Consider the following 23,969-nt stretch of genomic DNA (forward strand, 5'->3'; position numbering starts at 1 on the left):
GCTATTCATATGGGCAAAGGTAATGATAATGTAACACTTGCTAATTTAGTAGCTTTAGTATACCAGATCTGTAATTCCAGTAAGAGCAGCCATATCTCCAAAAGCTTCTTCTTCCTGTAGAACCAAACGTTCACAAAATAAATTAATTTTTCTCATTTTCATTTAGTGATCAGGTATAGGGTAGTGAAATGGCTTGCTCAGGGCTGGAGTGTAGGTAGTGGCAGGGCAGGCAGGGGAACAGTTCAGTCCAGTGTAGTTTTTCTACAGTAGCTGCTTCTCCAAACAAATGTGATTACAAAAATCAGATTATTTCTTATAATGAGAACATTTCCTTTAATACCAATATAAATGGCATTTTATGTAAACTGGACTTGATTTTTATATCATTCATGAAGGCAAAAAGATGGACAAGCCCTTCAAGTATTTTAATTCTCATGAAATAACATCCACCATTAATATGAGCCAGAAAATAATTGTCAGACCTCGCACACATCCTGAAATTATTCCAGCACATTGTTAGTTGTTGGGACAGTTTTGAGTTACAACTTGGTATAATCGTAGCGACCATTATGAAGAATTTTATGTGCTTTTGGAAGTGTCAGTGCAGTAAAGACAGAACAGATTTTTTGGGTCCATCAGAGTCTTGAGTAACCTGTTCACCATCACTGAGTCCTCAAATTTATAAATATCAGAATAAGTTACCGGAAAGGACTCTCTCTTTTCTGTGGGAGCCACTGGGAGAATAAAAATATTTTAGAAACAGGAATCCAAGGCACGTTAACAAAACAAATTATTAAAAATGGTTGGTACATTCTCTAGCCTATTTGGGGAGCTTTTATTCAATAACTTCTGTGAAATAAAAGACCCGTGAACAGTATTTTTAAACTATGTTGGCTGAACCAAGACGTTGATCTGTAAGAAGTGCTCTCTTTTCTCAATATATAACCTAAATTACACAAAAATATATATTGTATGTATGGTGGCGTGCATATGTCTTGATACATGCCTTCAAATTTTGGTACCTTGAAGCAAATCCTCTTGGCTATTGTATTTCATTCCTTCTATAAAAGGTGAGGCTTTAATGCCCTTTCTTGTTGCAAAAATGGGGATTTTCGTAGCATAACTCTTTTCAAGTGAAGCTTTTTCAGGTTGTATGTTTTATTAGGTTTTGTAACCTAATTTGGTTACTATCTGATTTATGCTTGTAAATGTAAGGCAAGTGTTTTCTATAGACATAGCCATTAAGGGGGAAAAATCATGCCGAGGTTTTCTTGCAAGGATCTGCTTTCTTTTGTAGGTATTTGTGAAAATATCCAACGCAAGTTGTAGATGTTTAATAGGTCACATTACATTTATTGGTTCCAGTAAAATATTTTTATTGTCCAAACCAATGGCAAATGTCTGCCACATCCTCAGAAAGCTGAAGTGTTGGGAAACCAAACCCCAGTCTACAAGGGGCCTTTTTCTGATTTGGGAACAGTCAATAAATCCATGTAACTAATAAAGACCATGGCTTATACCGTTAGTTGTGATGCGCTGTATCACAGTTCTGTAGAGCTGCACTGACTTTGTTTCAGAGGTGGCTACCGAGAAAAAATAGGAAGGAGGGTGCAGAGTGGCATAAACTGTAACAACGGAGGGTACTGTAAAATCAACCTGTCTTTTTGCTGCTAATGTGTGTAAAGTTATCACATCATTTCTAAGGTTAGCCCTAATCCTTTAGATGGAACCATCTACGGGTGACTTTGCTCTTGCTCAGGTTGTATTTCCCAGGAAGAACCATGGACTGTCGATATAAATGGGCTCATAGACTGCCGAAAACCTATCGGCTATAGCAATATGTGCAAATGTAATGATTTTTAATTTTTCTCTAAAACTGACAACAGCATCCCATTTTTCTTCAGCAAAGTAGCTGAAGGACCTTAGCTGCCCACCAAACATCGATGGCTCAGCATCTGGCCCATGTGGTTCCCTTGGAAAGCCGCTGCTGACCAGGAGAGGTCTGTGGTAGGGAGCTCAAGTCCTGCGGGACATTTGGAAATGAGTCTTCAGAACATTGAAATGAGTTTGAAAGTGGTGTTAAAGAGGGCTTTCAAAGACAAGATGAAAGAAAAAATTAGGTCTTCCCTGGTGGTTTTTAAAAGTTTGCTTCAGGGAAGCTATTTGCAGGTCCCCAGTTTGCTGATATTCAAACTCTTAAATGCGCTTCCCAGCACGGCACGCTTGACCTTGTTACAGTATTTTTAATAAGCTTGATTTAAGGTTTTAGGACAAGACATGTCTGAAGTAGGTGAAAGGAAAAAATATTATGGCAGAAACTGATTAACAACTTGAATTTAAGAGTAATAAGCTCATAAACGAGCATCTCGAATTTCCCCGTATTATTTTGTTGAGTATTTTCTGATTACACCCTAATTTTCACATTGGAGGTAAAAACTGCCCTCACTGGGTATTCTGAGAAATACCCAAATTTGGTGATCTTCTGAAAAGCAAGCCCTAGCTCTGTTCTTTAAGGAGAGGGCTTTGCCTACCCAGACACCTTAAAATGTCTCTCCTCCGTTTTACCTTGAAATTAATATTGACTGACAAAATGCCAATCATGGGAAGAGCAGAAGAGGCTCAGCTGTAAACTTGATACTTCCAGTGTCAGCATGCTCGCGCCTCCTAATAAATCTCTTCTGTATGGGGTGGCTGCGTCTGGGGGGTTGGTCCCAAAGCTGGGCAGGCAGGGGACTCTGCTTGCAGTATCATGTCCATCTTCTGGAAATTGTGAAGAGCAGGGATTCCTAAGCGTGGAACATAGAAACAGAGAATCTTTTAGGTTGGAAAAGACCTCTGAGATCATCAAGTCCAACCATTAACGTAGCACTGCCAAGTCTACCACTAAACCACATCCCTAAATCATGATGTCCTTTGAGAACAACTTACACATCTCCTACCTTTCTTTAGCATATCTGTCAGCCAAGTCAGTATTTCTCTGAAATCTTGGCTTTGGATTTATACTTGGTTGTGAAACAGAAGTCAGTGTTGAATGTACTTCTGAAGTAAACAAAGTTTTCTACACTGCTACAGTGAACAAGCCACTGCAGAGGTTAACATCCTGAATGTACACCTAGTGCTTCCCCAGACCAACAATCCTTCATAGTACATCCACCTTGCAGCTATAGCTCCTGGGAGGGAACTGCAAGGTTCAAGCCAACGTAATAACATACAGCTGACATAAACCCTCTAAAATGTAGTTTCCATTCATTTCAAGGATTGTATTGGCATTCTTGAGTGGTGGTGTGTGGCAGGAGGTATGAGAGTTGGGACAGGACTCTGATGTAGGACGTGGGAAGCAAAAGATAGCAATCATCTCAGAGATTTTAAAATCAAAGTTAATTTTTTATGATCAAAGTAGGTAGAACCAGATAACAGAGACTGTCATAGGGCCTCATATGTAGTCTCTGATGAAAGCTCCCTTGTTTTCCGTATTTGTATTTTCCAACACAGCTTTATAAATGCAGTGTATCAACACGTTTTTATCAGAAGGCTTTCCTGGAGACAGCATTATAGCTCTTAAGTTGCTGAAGACTTATCAGAATCAAAGCTGTTGAATCTTCTGGAGATACACGTGGTGACAAATTATAACCAGGGAGTATGTGTACGTATTTCTTCTTCTAGATAATGCATTTGTATTTTTTTCCCTCTTTTACAATTTTGGAAGGCAGGAGGGAGGATTCCTTTGATCTTTGGGGGTAAAAAGATTTTTAATTTTTATGAAACTGGTTAGCCTCGACAAAAATAAGCACAAGATTTGCTGTGTTGCATGATCTACTGTAGTGCAAGATGTGCTCGATTACCACCTAATTCCACTGTGGGGTTAACGAGCGCCTACTGAAGCGGGGTGGTACAGAATATCCTGCCAGGGCTTTTGGTAGTGGGGATCTGTGCCTGCCTGTGTGCTGCCTGCACCTCTTCGTGGCTGCTCCCAAACACACTCAGCTTGAATTTCCCAACAATGCACACTAGAAACCCTCTGAGCAGCTGCGATCTTTTTCCAAGTCGAGAAGCTTGAAGCTGGAGGGACTGTAAAATACCAGAGCTCACCCAGAGGATAAAATACAGTAACTGGCTGGAAGAAAGCAGGCGTTTTCCTGAGAGAAAATGGTGAAGGCAAACATCAGCAATGGATTATTCAGAGAGTGAAGGCAATTGCTCTGATGAAGAGCGCTTTTTCTCTGGGAGCAGTGATGAGTACTCCTGTGATGAAGCCGAGAAAACATCCGAGTCAGTGCTCGCAAGCAATGCTTTCTAATAATTGCTTGTTGCATTTAATGCCATCTGCTGCAGCTGGCAGCCACCTTTTGCTATATAACCTTTACATGTATTCTGACCATTTGTTTTGCTGCAAAGGTCGTTGAGTTTAATTCATAGAGGAGTTGCACGTCTCTAGGAATGTTTGTAATTTGTAAGGGTACAGTAAGAGTAGGCAGTGTTTAAAACTGTCTTGTATTTCACAGCTGGTGCATGTAAAAGATTAATGTTCATGTAGAGTTGAAAATATGTTGACTTTCCTTCTGCTTCATCCTTCTGTTTCTAAGAACATGATCAGATTTTTAATCCTGCATGATGGGTAAATCCCCCTAATGTGGGAGCTCGCTAGGTTTATAAAACCACGTAAAATCGATTTAGACTGGGAAAACATAAGGCTGCTCAGCAAAGCAGAAATTCATGGGACCCAGCACTTTCCTAACCCACCTCGGTCTTGTGAAATCGATTTTCTCCGGAGCAGGTGATAAGAGGGAGCCTGCACTGCGGCAGTGACATGTAGCCACTGCCACGAGCGGTGCTGGACCCCCAGAAATCCAAGTTGGCTGGTGGCAGTCAGTCTGTTCGTCTTATTGCTCAGTTTGGTGTTGTGCAGGTGGCACCTCTGCCTCTCCGCTGGGACAGGTGTGCCCCGGTGGCAGGAGCAGAACACTTCTGCGTGCAGGACCAGGGTCCTTCAGTGGTGGCAGCATTGGGTTTGGTAGCCAGCTCCCCAGTGACTGCACAGAGGGAGCACCTCAGAGCATCCCCTTTGGATTAATGCTTTCTCCCCACATTTCTTTGTTACAGTTTCATTATTTCCATGAGAAGTGCTGTGGAGCTGGACATTTTAGGGCTGTTTGGGGCATGCAAACTTATGGGGAAGTGGTTTTGCACAACATAATTCATAAAAAAATTGTATTTTCCCTGATTTATCAGTTAATTCTGTGTGTGCTGAACATAAGGAAGCCTCAAAATCGTGTGACTTTCTGCATTATAGAAACTTTTACCATCCCTGTGGCTCAGGTTAGAGCTAAATAAAATGTCCCTTGGGAAAGAGCCTTCGTTCTACACTAATTTCATGCTGCTTAAACACATGCATTAAGTACAAGATAGTGGTAACCATAACAGTAATTTCTGTATTTTAATCTTTAACATTAAAGTGTATTTAAGACATTTGAACTGAAGCAATAACACCTGTATTTTACTTGTTTATAATCTGAAAATAATTCCATAATGGTAAGCTCTTTGTGACAGAAAGGCATCCTGCATAGAAAGACAAGTATGTTAAGTTTTAACTGGAATTAATGACAACCAAAAACCTTGCATGCTTTTTTAATAAATTAATAATATATGAGCAAAAGTTGGCTACAGCAACTTAATGGAATATTAAATATTATAATTCCTTATCCTTTCTATATTTACCAATTTTTTAGAAGTTAATAGAAATATTTGTATCACACTGTTAGGCTACTTTTTTTCTACTTGTTTTAAATTACCATTATTTTGTTTATTGGCATGGATAAATTAGCATTAATGTACTCTAATTGAAAATAAGCTCAAAGAAAGTATTTGGATGCAGGATTGAGCATTAATGTTTACTTCAATTGTATTTCTGCTTGCTATGCTTTAAAGATAGTTTAAGGATAGTAAATTAAAGATAGCTTGAAAGTACTTAAAGTAAATTTAATTATCAGTTAAAGAGAGAGTGCCTTTTCCTGTATGAGTGTGCGTGTACCAAACTTCTTTTCACCATATTAGTGCTTTAATACCTCCAGTCTTTAAACAGGGGAACAGCTATTTCCAACAGCATTTTTAAATCTCATTTTCTACTTCAGTGGAAAGGAGCACTGGTTTTCCAGTCTAAATGAATTAGATGTGTTTAAAAGAAGTGGACCTATTTTGCCTGTAATCCATTTACCATTCATAGATGGTAAAATTTTGAGTGGTTTTGAATAAAGCAGTGACCCTGAGTCTTGTGAATTTGGTTTGCCAACGCAAAAAAAATAAATAAAATAAAATAAAATAAAATAAAATGCAATGACATTTAAGCCATGATGAAGCACTAAACTGGTCTGATTAAAATGAAATAACTTCATATTTTTTAATTGGGGCTGACCTTGGCAAGCTCTGTGTGGCAGGAGGAGGGAAAACACAAAATAATTGATAATGAAGTTGCACAAGACAGGTGCACAGAAACCATTTCTAAGCACAATGTTTCTGAGAAGCTGGTGAAAAGTAGCAGCACCATTTAAAAGCCTTTAAATGGCTTTGCTGAGCTAGTGCTGAAGCTACCTGGAAAACGGTTGAGAGAAGAGATTTATGCTGAGACCTTTCAATACTCCCCTCCTAATCTGACCCCCTTTCAGGGTTTAGTCCCAACCTCTGCGCTCTGTGCTCGGAGAGCAAATGCCTGGTGAATCCTGTAGCCTGCTCTAGTGTCCTACTTGACTGCATGCTTCGCATTTTGGCGTTGAGATATTTCCCTCTGGACCGTGTCCCGGGTAGATAAAATGTAGGTTTTGGGGAAGAAGGACATAGCAGAAGTCTAAACGTTCACAAATAAATGAATGGCTGATACTTTTATAACCATTTACATACACCATAAGATAAAAGATTTTGTCTAAGAAAAAAACACGGCCCAGTGCATGGTCTGATGTCCTATTTACAAGGGGAACCTATTTCTGGTTTTCTTCTCATGTGTGGCTTTTAGCTCTCACATACTTGAGGCCTGTACAGATGATGAACATCTGTCCAAATCAATATATGAAAAAAGTTGTGAAACCCAGAATTTTATTCTTTAAGTGCTTTAAGAATTAAATATATTTGTAAATATAATGCGTTTTTCTTTCAGGGAGGATGTCAGAACTGCCAATGTCATTGCAGCTGAAGCAGTAACTTGTCTGGTCATAGACAGAGAGTAAGTACATAATTTTCCTGTCTTGTGGCTTTGTGTATCTCCAGTTTACACCATTTACATTTTTTTTTTTTTAAACTAGAGCCCTAGAAAATGTTCTGTAGAGTTGTCATTTAATTTTGAGAAATACATTCACAATGTATTACATGTGTCCTTGATGAAGTAGAGAGAACATCCACCTAAATGAATAAGACAAAATTCAGTGATGACAAATGCAGAAAATTAAGATGTGCAGAAAGACAAAATAGAAATAAATGGGGAAAGAGCATTACTGTGGAAACAGATCCGGGTGTTATGGTGGTACACAGATTGAGATTGCATCAGCAAAATGTCATGAAAGAAGTAAATCCTCTGGCAAATGTTAGAGAAACATGTTGTTATTCTTTTCCATGTGGAGTTGGAGAGTCCCTGTCCAAAGGACCCAACTCTGCTTGAAGCTCTGTGGCTTCAGAGGTGGTAGATCAGAAGAGCATAGTAATGTCTTTCCTATTTTACATTGGTGATTTTTAATCTAGACAAAAAATGCCTGCAGTCCAGTAAACAGCGCTGCAAAGTTGACAGCTTCCTATGACTGCTGGGAAAGGGATAAAAAAAAAAAAAAAAAAAAAAAAAAAGTAGCATTACCTTGAAAATCTAGTGTGACTCTTGGGATGGTTTTCCAGTTGTGAGGGCTATGAGGCACAGGAATGAACATCACAAGATATGGAGACGCCTCACGCTGGAAAGCGAGTGTTAGCTGTGTGTCTTATTACTGCACAGGGAAGACTGATTTTGTAATGGATGGTGCCGCAAAAAAAGATCAGCTCAGAGTTCAGCTGTGACCTAAGTAAAATAAAATAAAAATCTGTTTAGGAATCATTAAGAAAAAAAATAATAATAAAAGTATGTCTATGGTTTGCCTGGACTTTGCATGCTGCATGTTGTTCTTGCTACCTTCAAAATGGTATGTTAGACACAAAAATTGTTTGGAGGAGGGTAAAAAGTATAATGGCTTCTGTTAGCAAGTAAGTAGGTTGAGACTTTATTTGGGAAAGAGGTGATAGAAGAGAATGTAGTACAGATCTGTGAAATCACAATAGAGATTTTTAGGATGAATGGAATTGATTTTTCACTGCCTCCTCCAGAGTGAGAACCCAAAGATACCTGTAGGTGGGATGTAACAGCCAAAAGGAGATGGCTCTTCACACAGGGGTGGCTCATGGTGCTCCTTGCCAAAGGAAAACAAGAGGTTTGCAAGTGTTCAGAAAGAAAATAAATCTATTTGATTTATTAAATATGTAGGACTTACATTGGCTCTAGGGAGTCTCAGCTGCTTGATCTGTTCTTGAACTCCTCCTCAGGTATGTAGAATTGACACTAGATGCAGTAAAAGTTTGGCTGCTGGGTCAGGAGTGACCTCTGATTCATTCTTGTAGTCTGATGATATTAATAGGAGATGCCTACTGCCTCGTGTAGGGGTGGTCTAAATACACTCAGTCCTGGTTTAGTACAGTTTTGTGTTCAGTTATTTTTTGAGACTTCCTCCAGACCTTCATTTCTAAAAATCCAGTATTCTGTAGTGGCAGAACTGAGGAAGAATACTTCAAAAATCCTAGGTATCCTTAATGTTAGTTAAGCTATGATCAATTTAAAAAATACATGGTGTTGCTGTCAAAAACAGCTGGTGAACTTCAGGACTGTCAGTTGAGTAATTTCTTTTGCATATACATGCATGGTAGCCTGGCAGCTAAAATAAATAATATCCCTTATCATTCTGTGGGGCAAGAAGAATCAACACAATTGAATATTTTAGTAAGCATTAATTCAGAGAAATGTAAAGCAAAGAGTTATTTCTGCATTTTTTTCTGAACACTTCTGTGAGGGACATTTTTGGTTTGTACCGTAAGATTTTAAAAATAAATAAATAACGAGCAATTCCTTCCAGATCATTTTTCAGACTGTTTGCTTGCTTGTCTAATGGGCCTTTTTCTCTGAATATAATGCCCTTGAAATAGTAAGGAAGCACAAGTTATATTTAACTGATGAAGCTGTAGTTAATCTATACCAGAGATTCTAGTAATGCTCGGCAATTAATAGCAGAGTAACGCTATTTATAAGAATCCTATATATAGAGCAAGAAAAGTACTGCTATTTATAGCACTATTTATAGTTCAAGAATGGCTGTCCTCTGTCCTGACCAATTCTGACTTGTTATAGCTTTTCTCTTAGATTATTGTTTTATGGGTATGTGGATAACTGTAGAAGCTAATTTTAAAATTGAGAAAATTTAATAAGAAGACTTCTGTAAATTCGGAAAATTGTGCAGACACTGTTCAGTTAATGAGGAGAATAGCATTTCTGTATGTCCAGATACACTGAATTATTAAAACACTTGGTTTGCCATGGTGGTCAACATAAAGGTTAGCACTGAGCTGTATGCAAGGCAGCAATGGAAACAGAAGCCAGCTGTACTGACAGTCAAAAGCTGTTCTGAGCAGCATGAGTGATGCTTGTCACTAAGGTTTTTTAATATTTTCTATTACAAGACAAGCTCTTGCTTAATCAGATGTAACTACTGAAGTAGCAATTTTCATGCTCTGTGTATCAATCCAAATATGAAACATTTCAGCAAAATTGATGTGGCAATTTCCAAGAACAAGTTATGCAATGATATCATTTCCTTAATGGTCAAACGGATCTGGTGAGCCTCACTGTAATAAGGCCGACTTGCTCCCGTCCAGTGAACAGTTCAATTTCGAGAGTCACACCTTGCTGTCACACCAAGTTATTCCCAAGAGATGGAAGTCTGATCTCTGCATTTGGCAGTATTACGAGTAATTGTAGGGCAATTCTAGTTGCTGGAGGGTTTTGAGGATAATAAGGCAGGAAACTTCCTTCATAAGAATGAGCCAGGCCACCAGCAAGCTCTGGGAGAGTTGGCTGTGAGATTGGATGTTGCTTAAGCTTAAAAAAGATGAAATGGTTGCCTAAAATCATTTCTGAAATTTGAAAAAATATGTAGTAAAATGCTACAGGAGTGTAGCTCCAGGGGTTGAAAAGACCCTGAGGAAAGCCAAATGCTACTTACTATGTGACGGGTCTTTAGTTAACAAATTCTCACGATGTCAGTGCTGCCTTTCTTTTTAATTTCCTTGTGAAACAATAAGGCCATTATGGTCACAAATATATTCATTCCTGCAGATTTGCTTCTGTGAATGAAATTTTATTTTGACAGACAACACAGACATTCTGTCTGTTTTGCAATTACATTTTTCAGTTCCTTCATTTACCAGAATAATGGCTTTGACCAGAATTTGGTCCTTGGTGCTCTCTGACTTCATCAGCAGTCTCCACCACGCAGGAGGTGAGATGAAGCTGATCATCCAGTTCGAACCAAGCTGTAGCAGAAGTTTCAGCTGACTTCACTAAAGCTTAATGTCAGATTATGCTGCGTTTCACTCCCGTGTGAGTGAATATAAATTGCTCATGAACAACCTGTGAGCTGAACCTTTAGGAACTTGTCCTTTAGCAATGACCTGAAGCCAACAATGAAGATACAGGGTCAAAGCTGAACTTGAAATTTGCTATTTTAAACTAGATATCAGTGAACTATTTCATATAGATTCTACATTGTATTTTCTGAAATTAGTATGTGTGGCATAAAGTAAATGTGAATGTGGAAGGTAATTTAGTTGAGTACTTTAGCTCAATCCGTTGATACCATTTTGGCCTAGACATAAGAAGCCAACAAATGGTGAGAGTCAGTAAACTTAGGGCAGCAAATAGGAAGTTTTTGCACGTGCTTTTAAGGCAATAAGAAGGAAGAAAATGTCATAGCATTAGTTATTAGTAAATAAGTTATTAGCAAAAGGTGAAGTGTATATGGAGTATATATATTCAGGGAATGGAAGCTATTGGAGATGGGTGTGTGCTGGAGGCTCTATAAGGACAGTATATACCATGGTAGAGTTGATGGTGGAGGAAAAATGAGGGTCTGATTTTGAAATTTGGGTTGATACTGAAGACATGGAGAAGTAAAAGTACATAGAACTGTACCTAGAACCATTACAGATACCAGCTCAGACATCAGTGTATGGCAGATTTGTCTATAGAGACAACAATGCTAGGGCTGAAGATGCACCTTCTAGGGGCTGAAAAGCCCTTCTTTTCCATAAAGAATAGAATGAAATTACCTAAATACCAGTGTCAAAAACAAACCAAGGGCACAGGATTGGAGGTGCAGGGCAGTCCCTGTGGCTGAGGGGCAGCCTTTCTGTCTGGCAAGCCAAATGGCCTGAGGAAGCCAGCCCCAGAAAAGGGGCCCTCAGCCCCACAACCCTCCTCCTTGTCCACGGGAGGGCATCTTCCAGGCCGCTCCCAGCACAGCCGCCTTTGGCCACGCGTGGGCCCCTCCATCACAGAGGCTGAGGTCACGGTGGCCACCACTGCCCCGCCTTTGCTGCGGGCCCTATAAAACAGGCCCCCTGCAGCTGGCCCACCACTCGCTGAGCATCTCGGCCCTCTGACTGCCAGCTTGTGCGGCAGGAAGAAGACTAGAAGAGCAAGGCGAGCAGCAGGCCTCCTTGGTGTGCAAGGACAGCGATGCAGTCCAGTGAAGCACCAAGAAGGAATGCACCTGACCAGAAGGAGACCTGTCGTGGATGGAGGGATAGCGCCGGTGGCACAAGAGACACCAGTGCCCAAGGGACCTCTGGCGCCCAGCCCACAGACACATACAGGCGGTAACTGCAACTGTGTGAGGAACAGGTCGGCCCCTCAAACACCCAGCGACAGGGGGCCTGGGCCTTACCATAGGAGCAACAGTGATGTGGGGCGAAGGCGGGAGCATCAGGCAGACACCGCGGGGAGCAGAGGTGTGCCCATAGTCCAGAGCACAGTGCAGGACCCAGTAATGGCCGTAAACCAGAGGGCAGCGTCAGACCCATGCATAAAAACCAAGCCAACAGTGGCATGGGACCGAGGCGTGGGACTGGACCATCCCCTGGTTCGGCACCCTAGCCTGAGAACATTCTGGATGGAAGGCATCCCATTTGGCCAGTCCTGGGCAAGGACTGGCTTAGCCTTCTGCCCAACATGTGGAGCCCATGGAGCTGGATCCACCAGATGTGGAGGAACGGATGGAAGTGTATCCACCTCTGCTGGGACAGACCTGGGACTCCTGCGGCACATCTTTGTGCTCTGCCATTTGAGAGCACCACCAGCATCGCAGGAGTGCCCGGCGAGCCCCCTACTCGTTGCTCAGGCTCCATCGCAAGCGTTAGCTTGGAGCCACCAAACACCACGGACATCCCGTGGGCTTGCCTGCAAGATGTCCCAGCAATAAACAGCTCTTGCTGATTCTCAGGGGTTGTGGGAGTGCTGCTTTTTTTTGCTGGGGGGGAGGCAGGGAGTAGGCTAAAGTTGTGCCAGGGGACGTTTAGGTTGGATATTAGGAAGAACTTCTTTACTGAAAGGGTTGTTAGGAATGGGCTGCCCAGGGAAGTGGTTGAGTCACCATCCCTGGAGGTCTTGAAAAGACGTTTAGATGTGGAGCTTAGGGATATGGTTTAGTGGAGGATTTGTTAGTCAGAGGTCAGAGGTTGGGCTAGGTGATCTTGGAGGTCTCTTCCAAGCTAGCTGATTCTGTGATTCTGTGATTGTGAAAAGAGGGAAAACATGACCTACAAGACGGGGAAAAAAAAAAAAAAAGCATAAGCATAAAAAAAGCCAAGGCCTGCAATCTGTGGAGAAATCCAGGCTGTGACTGTACAAAGAAGGGAGCCTTTGCAGCCGTCATGGGAAGTTCTGCATGGAATCTGTAGCAAAACGAGGAATTATGCAAGGAGCAAGAGAAGGAAAACTGTTGCCTCCTGAGCAGAGGGAATCATGTTCTTATCTCAAAAACAGAAAGGTATGTGCTGTATGTCAGGTCCAAAATTTGCACAGAGATGACAGAAACATGATAGGGGAAAAACAGCATGAAGCACAGCTGGAGAAATATTAATAAAGGGGACTCATATCTTGGGGATTCAGTAGACTAGAACCTTTTAGGGAAGAGCTGTCCAGAATGGCAATCTGGTTTGGGTCAAAATCACTTTGAAGAAGATATTGAAGTACTAGTAGTGAGGGAGTCCTGGATGTGTTTGGAAACGGATGTGGTCAGATCTGAATAGCATAAATGTGAAAACATTTTGTGGACTTGTATCAATAGAAATGACTGTAAATTTTCAGAGAAAAAGGAAAAATAATGACTACTAATACTGGAAGGTCATCGATTAAGCTTAAAGAGAAAGTTTAAAAAGTTGATCCATTACTGTGGTTCTCTGCTAAAAATGGAACAGTGAGAAATGAAAGGGGCTCTTTGTGTAAATAAACTGGACAAGGACACCTAAGGTTCCTTCCATCTAGCTGGCTTCAGTTCTTAGAAATTTTCATCATAAGAGGGTGGCGCATTTAGGAAATGATTAATAGGCAATTAATTTATAATCTGGGAGTTTTGTTTTGGGGAATGGCTGAAGAGAATTGGCTAGTTGGTTTGAGATCCATATTCTACCAATATTTAGAAAATCCATAGCAAATGAAGTGAGCTTCAAAGATGGGTTTTCCAGGCAAGGTGGCAGCATTAGTAAAAGCTCTGTACTGGCTGCTCTGAGAGCTCTGTTAATTTTGTCCACCCTAGTTTGTTTCCAAGAAAGAGGAATATGAAAGAAAAAAGCGGGGGAGGGGGGGAAGTGCTACATGTTCAGGTGTATTTCAAAGAAACAAGCTTTGTAATAGGTAGGAAAATTTTCCAAGTTTCAACACGTCCATGCACGCTGTCATGGAGAAAGAGGTTCCATGGTTCAATTAACCCAACAGGGGAAACAGATCGGAAGGTGATAAGGCTGACCAGAAGGGGATGACAGACTTGCTAAGGGACCTCCATGGTGGGCAGGCTGCATTGTTCTCTGTGCTGAGGCTCAGCAGTAAACCCGGGTGATTTAGACAGCCTATCTGGAGTGGACAGAGATGCTTTTCCTGTCCTCAGTGAAGCGTAGACCCAACTAGGGGGATTGGGAAATTAGCTTGAAAACTTCCAAATTAACATGTAATTCATGGGAGTTGTCAAACTATGCAGCCAAGTCATCTGACTATTTGTAGAACCTTTCTCTGCTTGGGGAGCTAGGAAGCTTTTTGCAGAAGTAGCTTTCTTCTGATGTAATATATGATGTAGGTAAATGTATTAATATTTTATAACGTTTTTTCATTGTCAGATATCTTTTACTGGTTTTTATTTCCAAGAACACTTCTTTTTAAAGAATTCATAGACTTTCTGTGCTTATGACTTGCTAAAAACCTATGTAAAATAAAACAAACAGTTGCTAGTTAAGTATTTCCCATTGTGGTACTGCAGTAATTCATCCTCTAGGAAGAAAGTAACAGTGGGAGAGGTACTATGTGGCTGACCCCAAGGTATTTCAAGCTTGGCCCTAGCCCTGTCATGGTTTGACTTAGTAAATTTTCACACTCCTTGGAAGGGTTATTAGATCTGGTGTAGAAATAGGATGTACTGACTGGGGAAAAGTTAATTATGCCAATACACAGAATTTGATGGACTGATCCGCTCAGAAATTTTGCCTAAGACATCTTCTGCTAAAAACTGTGTAGGCACAAGTGGGAGTGCCTACACAACCTTCAGTGTCTGTTTAGGAAATTAATTTGAATAAACACATACAGACATGCTTTACTTGCAGCTACTTTGTATGGAGATAAAACAGGAAGAAAATTTTCAAAACATGTTTGTAAAATTTTGATCATTGTTGGCACCCTGAGAGAAGTTTGTGCAGTTTTTTAAACTTTTTTTTTTTTTTTCACATCTACCTATTGAACCAAGAACAGCGTGTAAAAGAGTTTGTGTTCTTCTGAACTGTAAGAATATTTACACTGCAGTTGATGATTCAGATTCATCTTTTGTTTATATGTGATTTTTTTCCTCCACATAATTTGTTTATGTTGATAATATTTTCCCATAGCGCTGAGATTTACAGGTGTAAATGTTGTAGGTGCTGGAAGTACAAATTGCCTGATGCAAATATTAGAGACAAGCTGAGCCACTAAAACTCAAGGCACAGCTGCTCCCGATGGAGGCTAGTAGTGCTTCAAAATTGCCTGCTATTTGCAGATACTGAGTGCTAAATGTTGTTTTTCTGTTTGTCTTCTTCAGTTGCACATACCTATTTCTGGGTAGTTGCTGTGTTGTTGTTTGTTTTTAAGAGAGAATTTTAAATATTTGGGGGATTTCCCAATTTTCGTCTTGTCTTTTACATTTTTGTCCATATTTGAAAGCCTTTTTTTGGTTTGTGATGGGATAGCTAGCTATAAGGTGTCTTGAAAGGTTGCTGTAACAACCCTCTTGGTAATGGAAATCAGAGAAAAATAACATAAAAAAAAAAAAAAAAGTTTATCCTAGCACGACTGACCCCGTACAAGCTGAGCTGAATGTCCTTTCATTGGAGATTTTCATTTCTTCTGCTTTACTATTTTTCCCAGTTGGGGTGAGATTTATCCATGGAGAAAATTGGTTATGAGGAGAGAATGAAAAAAATGAAAAGAAAGGGCTATGCAGAGAAAAACTGAGCAGTTCTCTGATGAAATTCTGGGGGAAGTTATGACCAAGGTGATAGACAAACAGCTCTGAGGTAGACAATAAAAAAGTGACTCCAGTGAACTTAAAAATCCTGCCCAGTCCTGAATCTGGCTTAAGACAATCAAATAAAAAAATAAGGAACTTAGGCAAACTGTTGTTGCTCCTTTCTGTGACTTTTTCTTTTTTGTCTATGTAATGTTTTACTATACATAGATTTATTCACATTGCCAAAAAAAGAAAAAGGAATGTTTAACCCTACCACATTTTCCTAACCACATTAAAGCAACCCTAGCCTTGCTACTTAAAATTGCATATTAAGCCTTAGCTCATGTCTTGTAGCGTGCCAGGAGGATTACAGCATTACACTGTCTTGCTCAATTGCCTAAATATCTGTTTGTGGTGCACTAATATATACATCTCTGCTTTCACTGCCATCTTTCAAGGGTTTGGTTTCATCCCGTAGCACATACACATTGCTGGGAAGACAAACCTTGATGTGTCAAACCGTGGAGCTAAATTTTTCATGCTTTCACTGCTGAGTGAAAATTTCTGCATTGAGAAGATCCTCTGGTTATTAACACATCTTAATAATGAAGCTTACAGCCTGCTGAGCCCCTGCCTTGTTAAAAAATTCCTGACACAATTTCCATGGAAGAGCAAAGGGGTCTTTGCCTTCTTCTCTTTATTAATGAGTTCTTGTTGCTTCCCCATGCTGTGTAAATGATTTCCTAGATCGTATAATTTCAAATATTACAAATTAAACAAAGTGGAAAAATGAGGGAATTGTGTGGGCAGAGGATATTTCCAGAGCGGTGATGGTTATAATTATGAAAAAGGCCATGGTGGAAAGACCTATTATAGCAAGTAACTCTACCTCTTACCTCGTATTTATTACAATAATGGGTAGAATATGGCTTTTTCTAGCTACTCATAAGCAAAGAGCAGATAATAATTAAGCCTCATTTCATTCTTCTGGAAGTCATATCCTCTGCTAGTAGCACACGCACTGCGGTACCTCGCTTAAGGTCAGATGTCTCCTGAGGCAGCAGGACACTTAAGTACCCACTTAAGAACTTGCAATGTGTTTAGGATTATTCAGCAAAGCACAGTCCAAACTGTTTAATCATTCTCAAGGCCAAAGGGAATGTGATGCCACAGGATATTAAGTTTTCTGCCTATACCTTCTAAAGCCAAATGCCTCAGTTGGATGAAAATATTTCATTTCTCTATACTGCTGTATTTTCACTAACAACTGAGTTTTAAAGCTTTTTGGCTAATAGGTTTTTAATCTGCCCATGCATAGCTCTTTATCCTGTATAATGTCATGTGATCATAAACCAAGTGCTTTAGGGGAAAAGATGCAAACCGACTGAATTATTAAGTTTCTCTGTATGCTCCTCATCTGCTGAACAGCATTAATTTTCATTCATCCTAAAAGTCTTTATTGAAAGAGGACCCACATTAAGTATTCTATTGTTATTTGTAAATATGGCCCTAAAAGTTGTTCTTTTCTATTTTTTTCAACTTTTCAATTAATTTTTTTTCCACTTTTTGATTTAATAGCCATTCTGTTCTTCATCTCTGTTCAACGCCTCAAAAGGGTCATGACCATATAGAAGAGGGAGGAACTGCAGGGCTCTCATTTTTGAAGCTGTGACCTTAGGGCTGAGATCAGTCAAGAGACTGTCATTTGCAGCAGTTCATCCTTTCAAATTAATCTAGCTCTATCCTCATTTTGCAAATGGCGTTTTCTTTCTTAAAAGAACAAAAAAAACAAAAAACAACCCTATGTATGACAGACATCCTGGGAATAATAGAAACGTGTAGGAGGGAAGTATACTTTTCACCTGTAATATTTTCAGTTGTTAATAGCTGAAAATAATTATTACTAATTTTATTTAAATATTCAAATTTTATTCCTTATTTGGTTTCTGATACTGTTTAGTATCACTAACACAGGCATAATAGTCGCAATTTTAATGCTTTTTTCTCTGGAGTGATGCTTGTTAGCTGATTATATGGTCATGGGGTCCATTTGTTTGAGTCACTCATTATATAAAAAGATTTTCTTTTCCAATCTGTTTCTGTCCTTTGCATCTCCCTTGAGACAGAGAATGGTGTTAGGGGACTTCTCAAGCTACTCTGGGCTTGTACAGAAGACAGCTCAGCTCTGATTGTATCAGGAACTCCTAATATTTCACCCTGTCTTACTCAACGTTTCACCCAATTCAAGCCAAATCTCCTCTTAAATGTCATTTGGCTCATGATAATTTGCTTGTCTTTCTGCCCTCATTTTCTTTTTCTTGTCTGTTTTTTTTTTTTCCTCTTTTTATTCCTCCTTACTGTGTTCTTGGTTGCTGTTTCTTTAGCAGTGAGAAAGCTAAGATGCAGAAATAAAGACTATCCTTCACTTTGAAAACTGAGGGATTTTAGGGGTTTCTGGCTGGAAGACAGGGACATGGTGGTGGCACCTCACCATCATGGGACTTACCAGTCAAATTGACAGTGCGAGCTTTACTGAGGTTGGGTTCAGTCTCTAAAGGTTGGATAAATAGGTTTTGGATCTTCCTGGTTATCATCCAGGAGCATCAAGGGACATCCCCAGGTTGCTGCTGAAGAGCCACGTTGGCTTGCTTGGCTCCCTCACAGTTAGACCCTTTTTCTCTTAAAAATGTACCTTTGTTTTTACAGCTCCTTCAAACATCTGATTGGTGGCCTAGATGATGTTTCGAACAAAGCTTATGAAGATGCAGAAGCAAAAGCAAAGTAAGTGCTGGCTCCTTGTGTTCAGCATAAAATCTTAACCGCATTTTTCTTGCTGCAATGGTTTTATTGATAGTGAAGCATGGTAACTTCAAACAAACAAACAAACAAAAACAGCATTTTCTCAATGTAATAGTGTAAAACAGATTAAAAAGTAAAGAATTAGGTGCTTACTCTGGATTTTCCTGGTGCTCTTCATGAGTATGGGACGGCCAGAAGGAGATGGCTCTCCTCAGGTTGGTGCCCAGAGCCAGGTGGTCCCAATGTCTTTCTTAATCATGGTATTGGAGTCCAAGGAAGTCTCAGACCTTAAGAAAGTAAAAAAAATGAATTATTGTCATTAATTATAATTAATAATATTAATAATTATAATATTATCAATAAATTAATATCAATCACTAATTATGATAATGATAATTATTGGTATTATCGTACTTAATTTATTGATGATTATTATTAATCATAATTGTTAATATTATTATTATCATCATGCAATAGTTTGAGGTAAGAAATTAAAGGTCTTGAAAAGCTCTGTTTAATATGATTTGTTTCTTTAGAGAGCTCTGATCTTTCTGAAATGTTTTCCCAAAGTCAAATCCTGTTCTGAGACAAAGAGTGAGAAATCAAGTTTATCATTTTAGAATGAATATTACAGCTATTTTGATGTGAAGCAATATATTTGTCTAAAGTTCTAGGTATATTCATTTGTTTCAGAAATGAGCTTTAGTGTATTGTGATTTTAAAAATCCCAACTGATAATTCACTCTTAATATACAATTTTTTTTAGTCGAAAGACTTTAGTATGTTGATACTTTATTCCATACCAAGAGTAAAGCTTATTAAGGAGAACATATTCTGATGAAAATGATAGTGAATATAAACCAATAGATACAAAAGCAAAGGTATTTAAAAAAAAAAAAAAAAGTTGCTATATAAAAAAATTACATTTTTTTTCTTTTTTTTCTTTTTTTAACCACATTAACAAAGGGGTTGGGTGTTTACTCCAAATCAAACACTCAGAAAGCGTGCCTGTTAATCAGTGGTCTGCAGAACTATAAATTTAAGCTTACTCTTAAGTTACACATAGAAACTTCTCTTCAAACCAGAGAGGCTTGAAATAGTGTGTAATAAGGGTATTTGGCACTTTAGTGGAGTGAAAATGAGACAACCTAAATAGTTACTCAATTAAAAATAACTGTTTGTTTCAAAAAATAAATATGCATCCCAAGAAATTTACTCATATCGCAAAGTATCTGCAAATTAAGATTTAATTTTTTTCTTATTACCATCTTTGAGTGATACTTGAAATACATTTTTAATCATGTTTTATTTTCTTTTAAGGTACTAGAAGGCACCCTAGAGTTGCATTTCTGTTTTGAGTAGTATTTCCCTGCCCCTAATTAAACATATAAGATTTTTTTCCAGTGCTCAAGTTCCCTAAAATTCTTCCCTTAGTTAAGACAGGAGGCTATCAGCCTCTTTTACCTTCCCAGAAAGTAGGTAATTAGAACACAGAATACAAAGTAAAATGGGACAGTATGTTATAATAGTCGATAAATAGCTATTGGGTATTACAGATAAATATAGTGTACATTATTATAAAAATTATCTATTAGTACCAGCTAAAAACGTGACATTTTAATGCCAGCAACAGCTTATATAAAGCATTTTACAAAGTGGTGAAAAATTAAAGTAAGCAGCTTCAGATAGTTGGTCCCAAGTATCCCAGGCATGTGATTTTATATTTTTAGATTTTATTGTTAGTGCTACTATTTGGAATATTTTGATTTCCATCTGAATAAAAAGGAAGAAAACATTGGTGATTAAACTGGATATTTTTTTTTTTTTAGTAATAAGATGATGTTTTTATCACAGGAGCTTATATTAAGGTTATACCAGGATCCATTAGCACCAAACAAAATTTTCAAGTAGAACTTGACATTTCCCATTTCATCATTTGTCTTCTCACACTTACAGTTTCAAGCTGTATTATTAATAAAAGAGTATCACATAGCAATTTATTATCACAGGCAATGTTTGGGTATGCAGATTGTATTGTAGAGTTTTTCAGGATGGTTTAGTGACTTTTAGGGAAAGGCTTTCAGGATCTTTTGTGCTCTTTACAACATGTCTTCAGGAGGACTAATTTTGGACCTCTTTTGAATAAATTCTTCATTTTTGGTAACCAGTGGGCCTGTGTTGACCTTAACATTTTTGAGCTTTTGTCTTCTTGATGCTTGTTCTTTTCCAATGCTGTTTCATCCAAATGGAAGGGCAAAGCAAAGGAGTGCTAGTGATAGAAGAATTGTTTCCCAAAAGGAAGAAGTGATGATAGCAACTTCTGAAAGCAGTTTTTCCTGCCATCTTAGAAGCCAGTGCTTGAATCCTGTTACTTGAGACTGTAGGTGACAATGCCATTATTGACCTTCACACATTGACATTTTGTCTTTGAAAAAGCAGAAGGCATCAGTGCTGTCTGTCTTGAGAAACATTTTAAAAGGAATATGCTTTCAAAATATACAGTGTTTATTAGTTAAATGTCATATTCATGTTTGCTTGGCTCTTTGAAAGCAAGAGCATTCCTGCAAAAAGATGAACAGGAAAAAGATTAATAGGAAAAAATGACAAAGTTACTTTGAGAGTAAATCAAGATGGATTGTAAGTTGCTGCAGAAAGTTTTATCACTCAAGAGTTATTGTTTCTATATCGCAAGATAAAACTCCTCTGGGAGAAGAGTCTACTTGGCAGAAATTTTAACCTGGATTACTTTTCAATCTGTGTTAATTAGCTTCAGCTAATTGTCCTTCAAGGGCTTATCTTCTCCGAAGAGAAGTTTGCAAAATGGAAGAGCTCGGGACATAAAGTGCATTCAAGTACTCAAATCACATAAAAGAAATTCCTACTTTTGCATCCTTATAGCTAGCATCTAATTTTCAGTGCTTGCATGGCAGGTGAGAAAAGGCCTTTGGATGGAGAGGAATTTTCTGTGTGCCCTTATCTCACCATGTGTCAGGTGGACCAAGATGATCCACACAGAGGTCAGACATTCATCAGTCATGATCATGCAGAGTAAATGCAGGGGACATCATTCTAAGACTGCATTACAGTGTGTCAAAGCCTGCTTTTCCTTGCTGTGGTGGTCACATTCAGGGCTGAAATGCGAACAGTGGCTACAAAATATGCTACAGAATGGCAGCAAATACATTTTATTATACACCTATCCATAACAAGATGATTGTTAAATTCCTATTAATTTGGAGGCTTCTGCTCAGCAGAAGCATAATTTTAGGCCACATCCAATAGTGGGTTCCTGTTCCTAAAACAGGACTTGGGCTGTAGGCAGGTGTTCATTGCAGAAATAGTACAAAATTGGTGGCACTACGTTTTTGGTTTTGGTTGGTTGGTTGTTTTTTGGTTTTTGTTTTTTTTTTTAGTATCTGTGTTAGAACACGACTAGAATTCTGCTGCCACAGAGGTGATGGTCCCAGTGCAGGATGCATCTGAGAGATGGTTAGGCAGAAGTTGCAGGGCAGAAAAGCTTTCCATGCATCCAAAAATCCTCCAGCTCTGAAAGGACTGAACAAGTTTTTGTTGAATTTATCTCTTGGCAACGTGGTGTTTTCCCAGCTAAGCCCTGAGATATGGTTAGGTTGTTCCTAGCACCTGGGAAAATGTTCTAGCAATCAAACTGCTGTGGACAATGGAGGTACCACTTCTTGCCCATGGGCATGATTTAAAGTATCTGCTTGGTTCTTGAAGGAAAAGAAAATGCATAGCACCATTAAAAAATACTTCAGCTGAGCAGAGGGGCTCACTGCGTCAATAAATGAGGGGTCATAGTGGGGATTTAAGGCTTTTCTCTGTTCTCAACCCCTGCTTTTAGGCATCCGCATAGTGGCAATGACAGCTGTAGGCGTCTCCTTGTTCTGCATGGACACCTTTGGATTGTGTCCTTGGCTTTTGGCCGGCACAGGCAGCCGGGATACCCCACACAAGGCTGTCCCAGTGCTCCAGTGGGAAGGTGCCCAGCAGTTCCTGCCAAGCAGACCTCGGAGACAGTTGTTTTCTTCAAGGGTTTTGACCTTCCTGTCTAGGAAAGCCAGTCTGCACCTGAGCTGCTGAAGGCAGTGGAATTCAGTTGCTAATGTACTCGAGCTGAGTTATCTTTGATACCATTTTGTGAGTTTTCTTAAATTCTGGTTAGTATAAAAATTCTGGCCTTCATCTAAATGGATGAACCCACTTCTATCCTCACAATTATAGAGATCATCTTTATAACATAAGCTTACTCCAGCACCAGATTTGATTTACTTGTTTACAAGTAATATCTTCCTAGTTTTACATTTTGGAGAGACTTTTTCCTGTTTATTGCAAGCTTGGAAGTGGCATTACTCCTTAAGTGCATTCTTTGTGCTCAGTCTCTTGATTAGGTCAGAAATCATCAGTGAAACCACATAATTAATATTCTACTCCTCAGATGTATTCAGATAAGTTAATAAAATCATCAACTAATGAATATTAGTTACATTCCTGCCAGTGCAAAGGTGAAGGAAAGAAGCAAACTTTTAACTTGGTTCATGTTCTGAGAAAGCAGGACTTTCAAAAGAACAGGACTCGTGTCCCAGGGTCAGGCCCAGGTCCAGCACACTCTGCCTGTGGTGTTGGTGTTTGGGGCATGATGAAGACACCGAAATAAGAAGACCCATCTAAGTGTAGATTTATTCCAGATAGAGCCACTGTTGCAACTCTCATAAATCCAAGAGGAAACAGGTGGTTTCTACTGCAGTTATTGGTGCCAAATGAGGTGAGGGTTCAACAAACACTACTCGCTGCAGGCACAGAAATCCCTTCTGCTGGTCTTCCCTTTTCCAAAAAACTCTTGAGGTTAATCACTGCATGCTCCTTTAACCACTAACAAGGTCATCGGATGAGGTCCCCAGTAGCTTGGTCCCACCTTTCTGTGACAAGGCTGTAGGAAGGCAGCCCATGGCACAGAGATGGCAAACACAAGGTGACCCTCACCACCATGCTGGGAAAGCTGGCAGCGTCCTGGCTTCACCCTGCCAAGCAGAGCGTATCCGCTCTGATGACCAGGGTCCTCACACTCCTTTTCTCCTGTCACATCCAGAATTATCTGCTGATGTTGATCTCCTGTGGCAGCGAGGCTTGAAATTAATACCCTATTGAAGTCGAGACACTCGTGCCGTCATGATATTGCTCCAGGCTCTCTGCAGACATGGGCTATTTTGATTGCACTTTTTACTTTCTTTCATTCTAGTTGCGTTACAGCCCTGGGGGTATACATCTTGATACTCACAGCCAAAATTGTCTCCTTTTCATGGGACTTAAGGAGGCAGGGACCTTTGTCCAGGTATACAATTCTTTTTCCTTTCT

General features: G+C 39.4%; 1 protein-coding gene across 6 annotated transcripts in view; it reads left to right on the forward strand.

Annotated features, from left to right (window-relative positions):
- The window catches only part of PRKG1 (protein kinase cGMP-dependent 1), a 466,513-nt gene that overhangs the window by 369,629 nt on the left and 72,915 nt on the right, over positions 1 to 23,969 (forward strand). For 5 of the 6 annotated variants that reach the window (XM_035330176.1, XM_035330177.1, XM_035330178.1 and 2 more), the window contains 2 exons: positions 7,145 to 7,210; positions 18,504 to 18,578. In XM_035330176.1, coding sequence (XP_035186067.1) covers positions 7,145 to 7,210; positions 18,504 to 18,578 — 141 coding nt within the window. Of the gene's footprint in view, positions 1 to 4,059; positions 4,270 to 7,144; positions 7,211 to 18,503; positions 18,579 to 23,969 lie in introns of those variants that run through there. The other variant, XM_035330179.1, reaches the window with a different exon arrangement.

Source organism: Oxyura jamaicensis, chromosome 6, assembly GCF_011077185.1.
Source record: "Oxyura jamaicensis isolate SHBP4307 breed ruddy duck chromosome 6, BPBGC_Ojam_1.0, whole genome shotgun sequence".
Lineage (NCBI taxonomy): Eukaryota > Metazoa > Chordata > Aves > Anseriformes > Anatidae > Oxyura > Oxyura jamaicensis.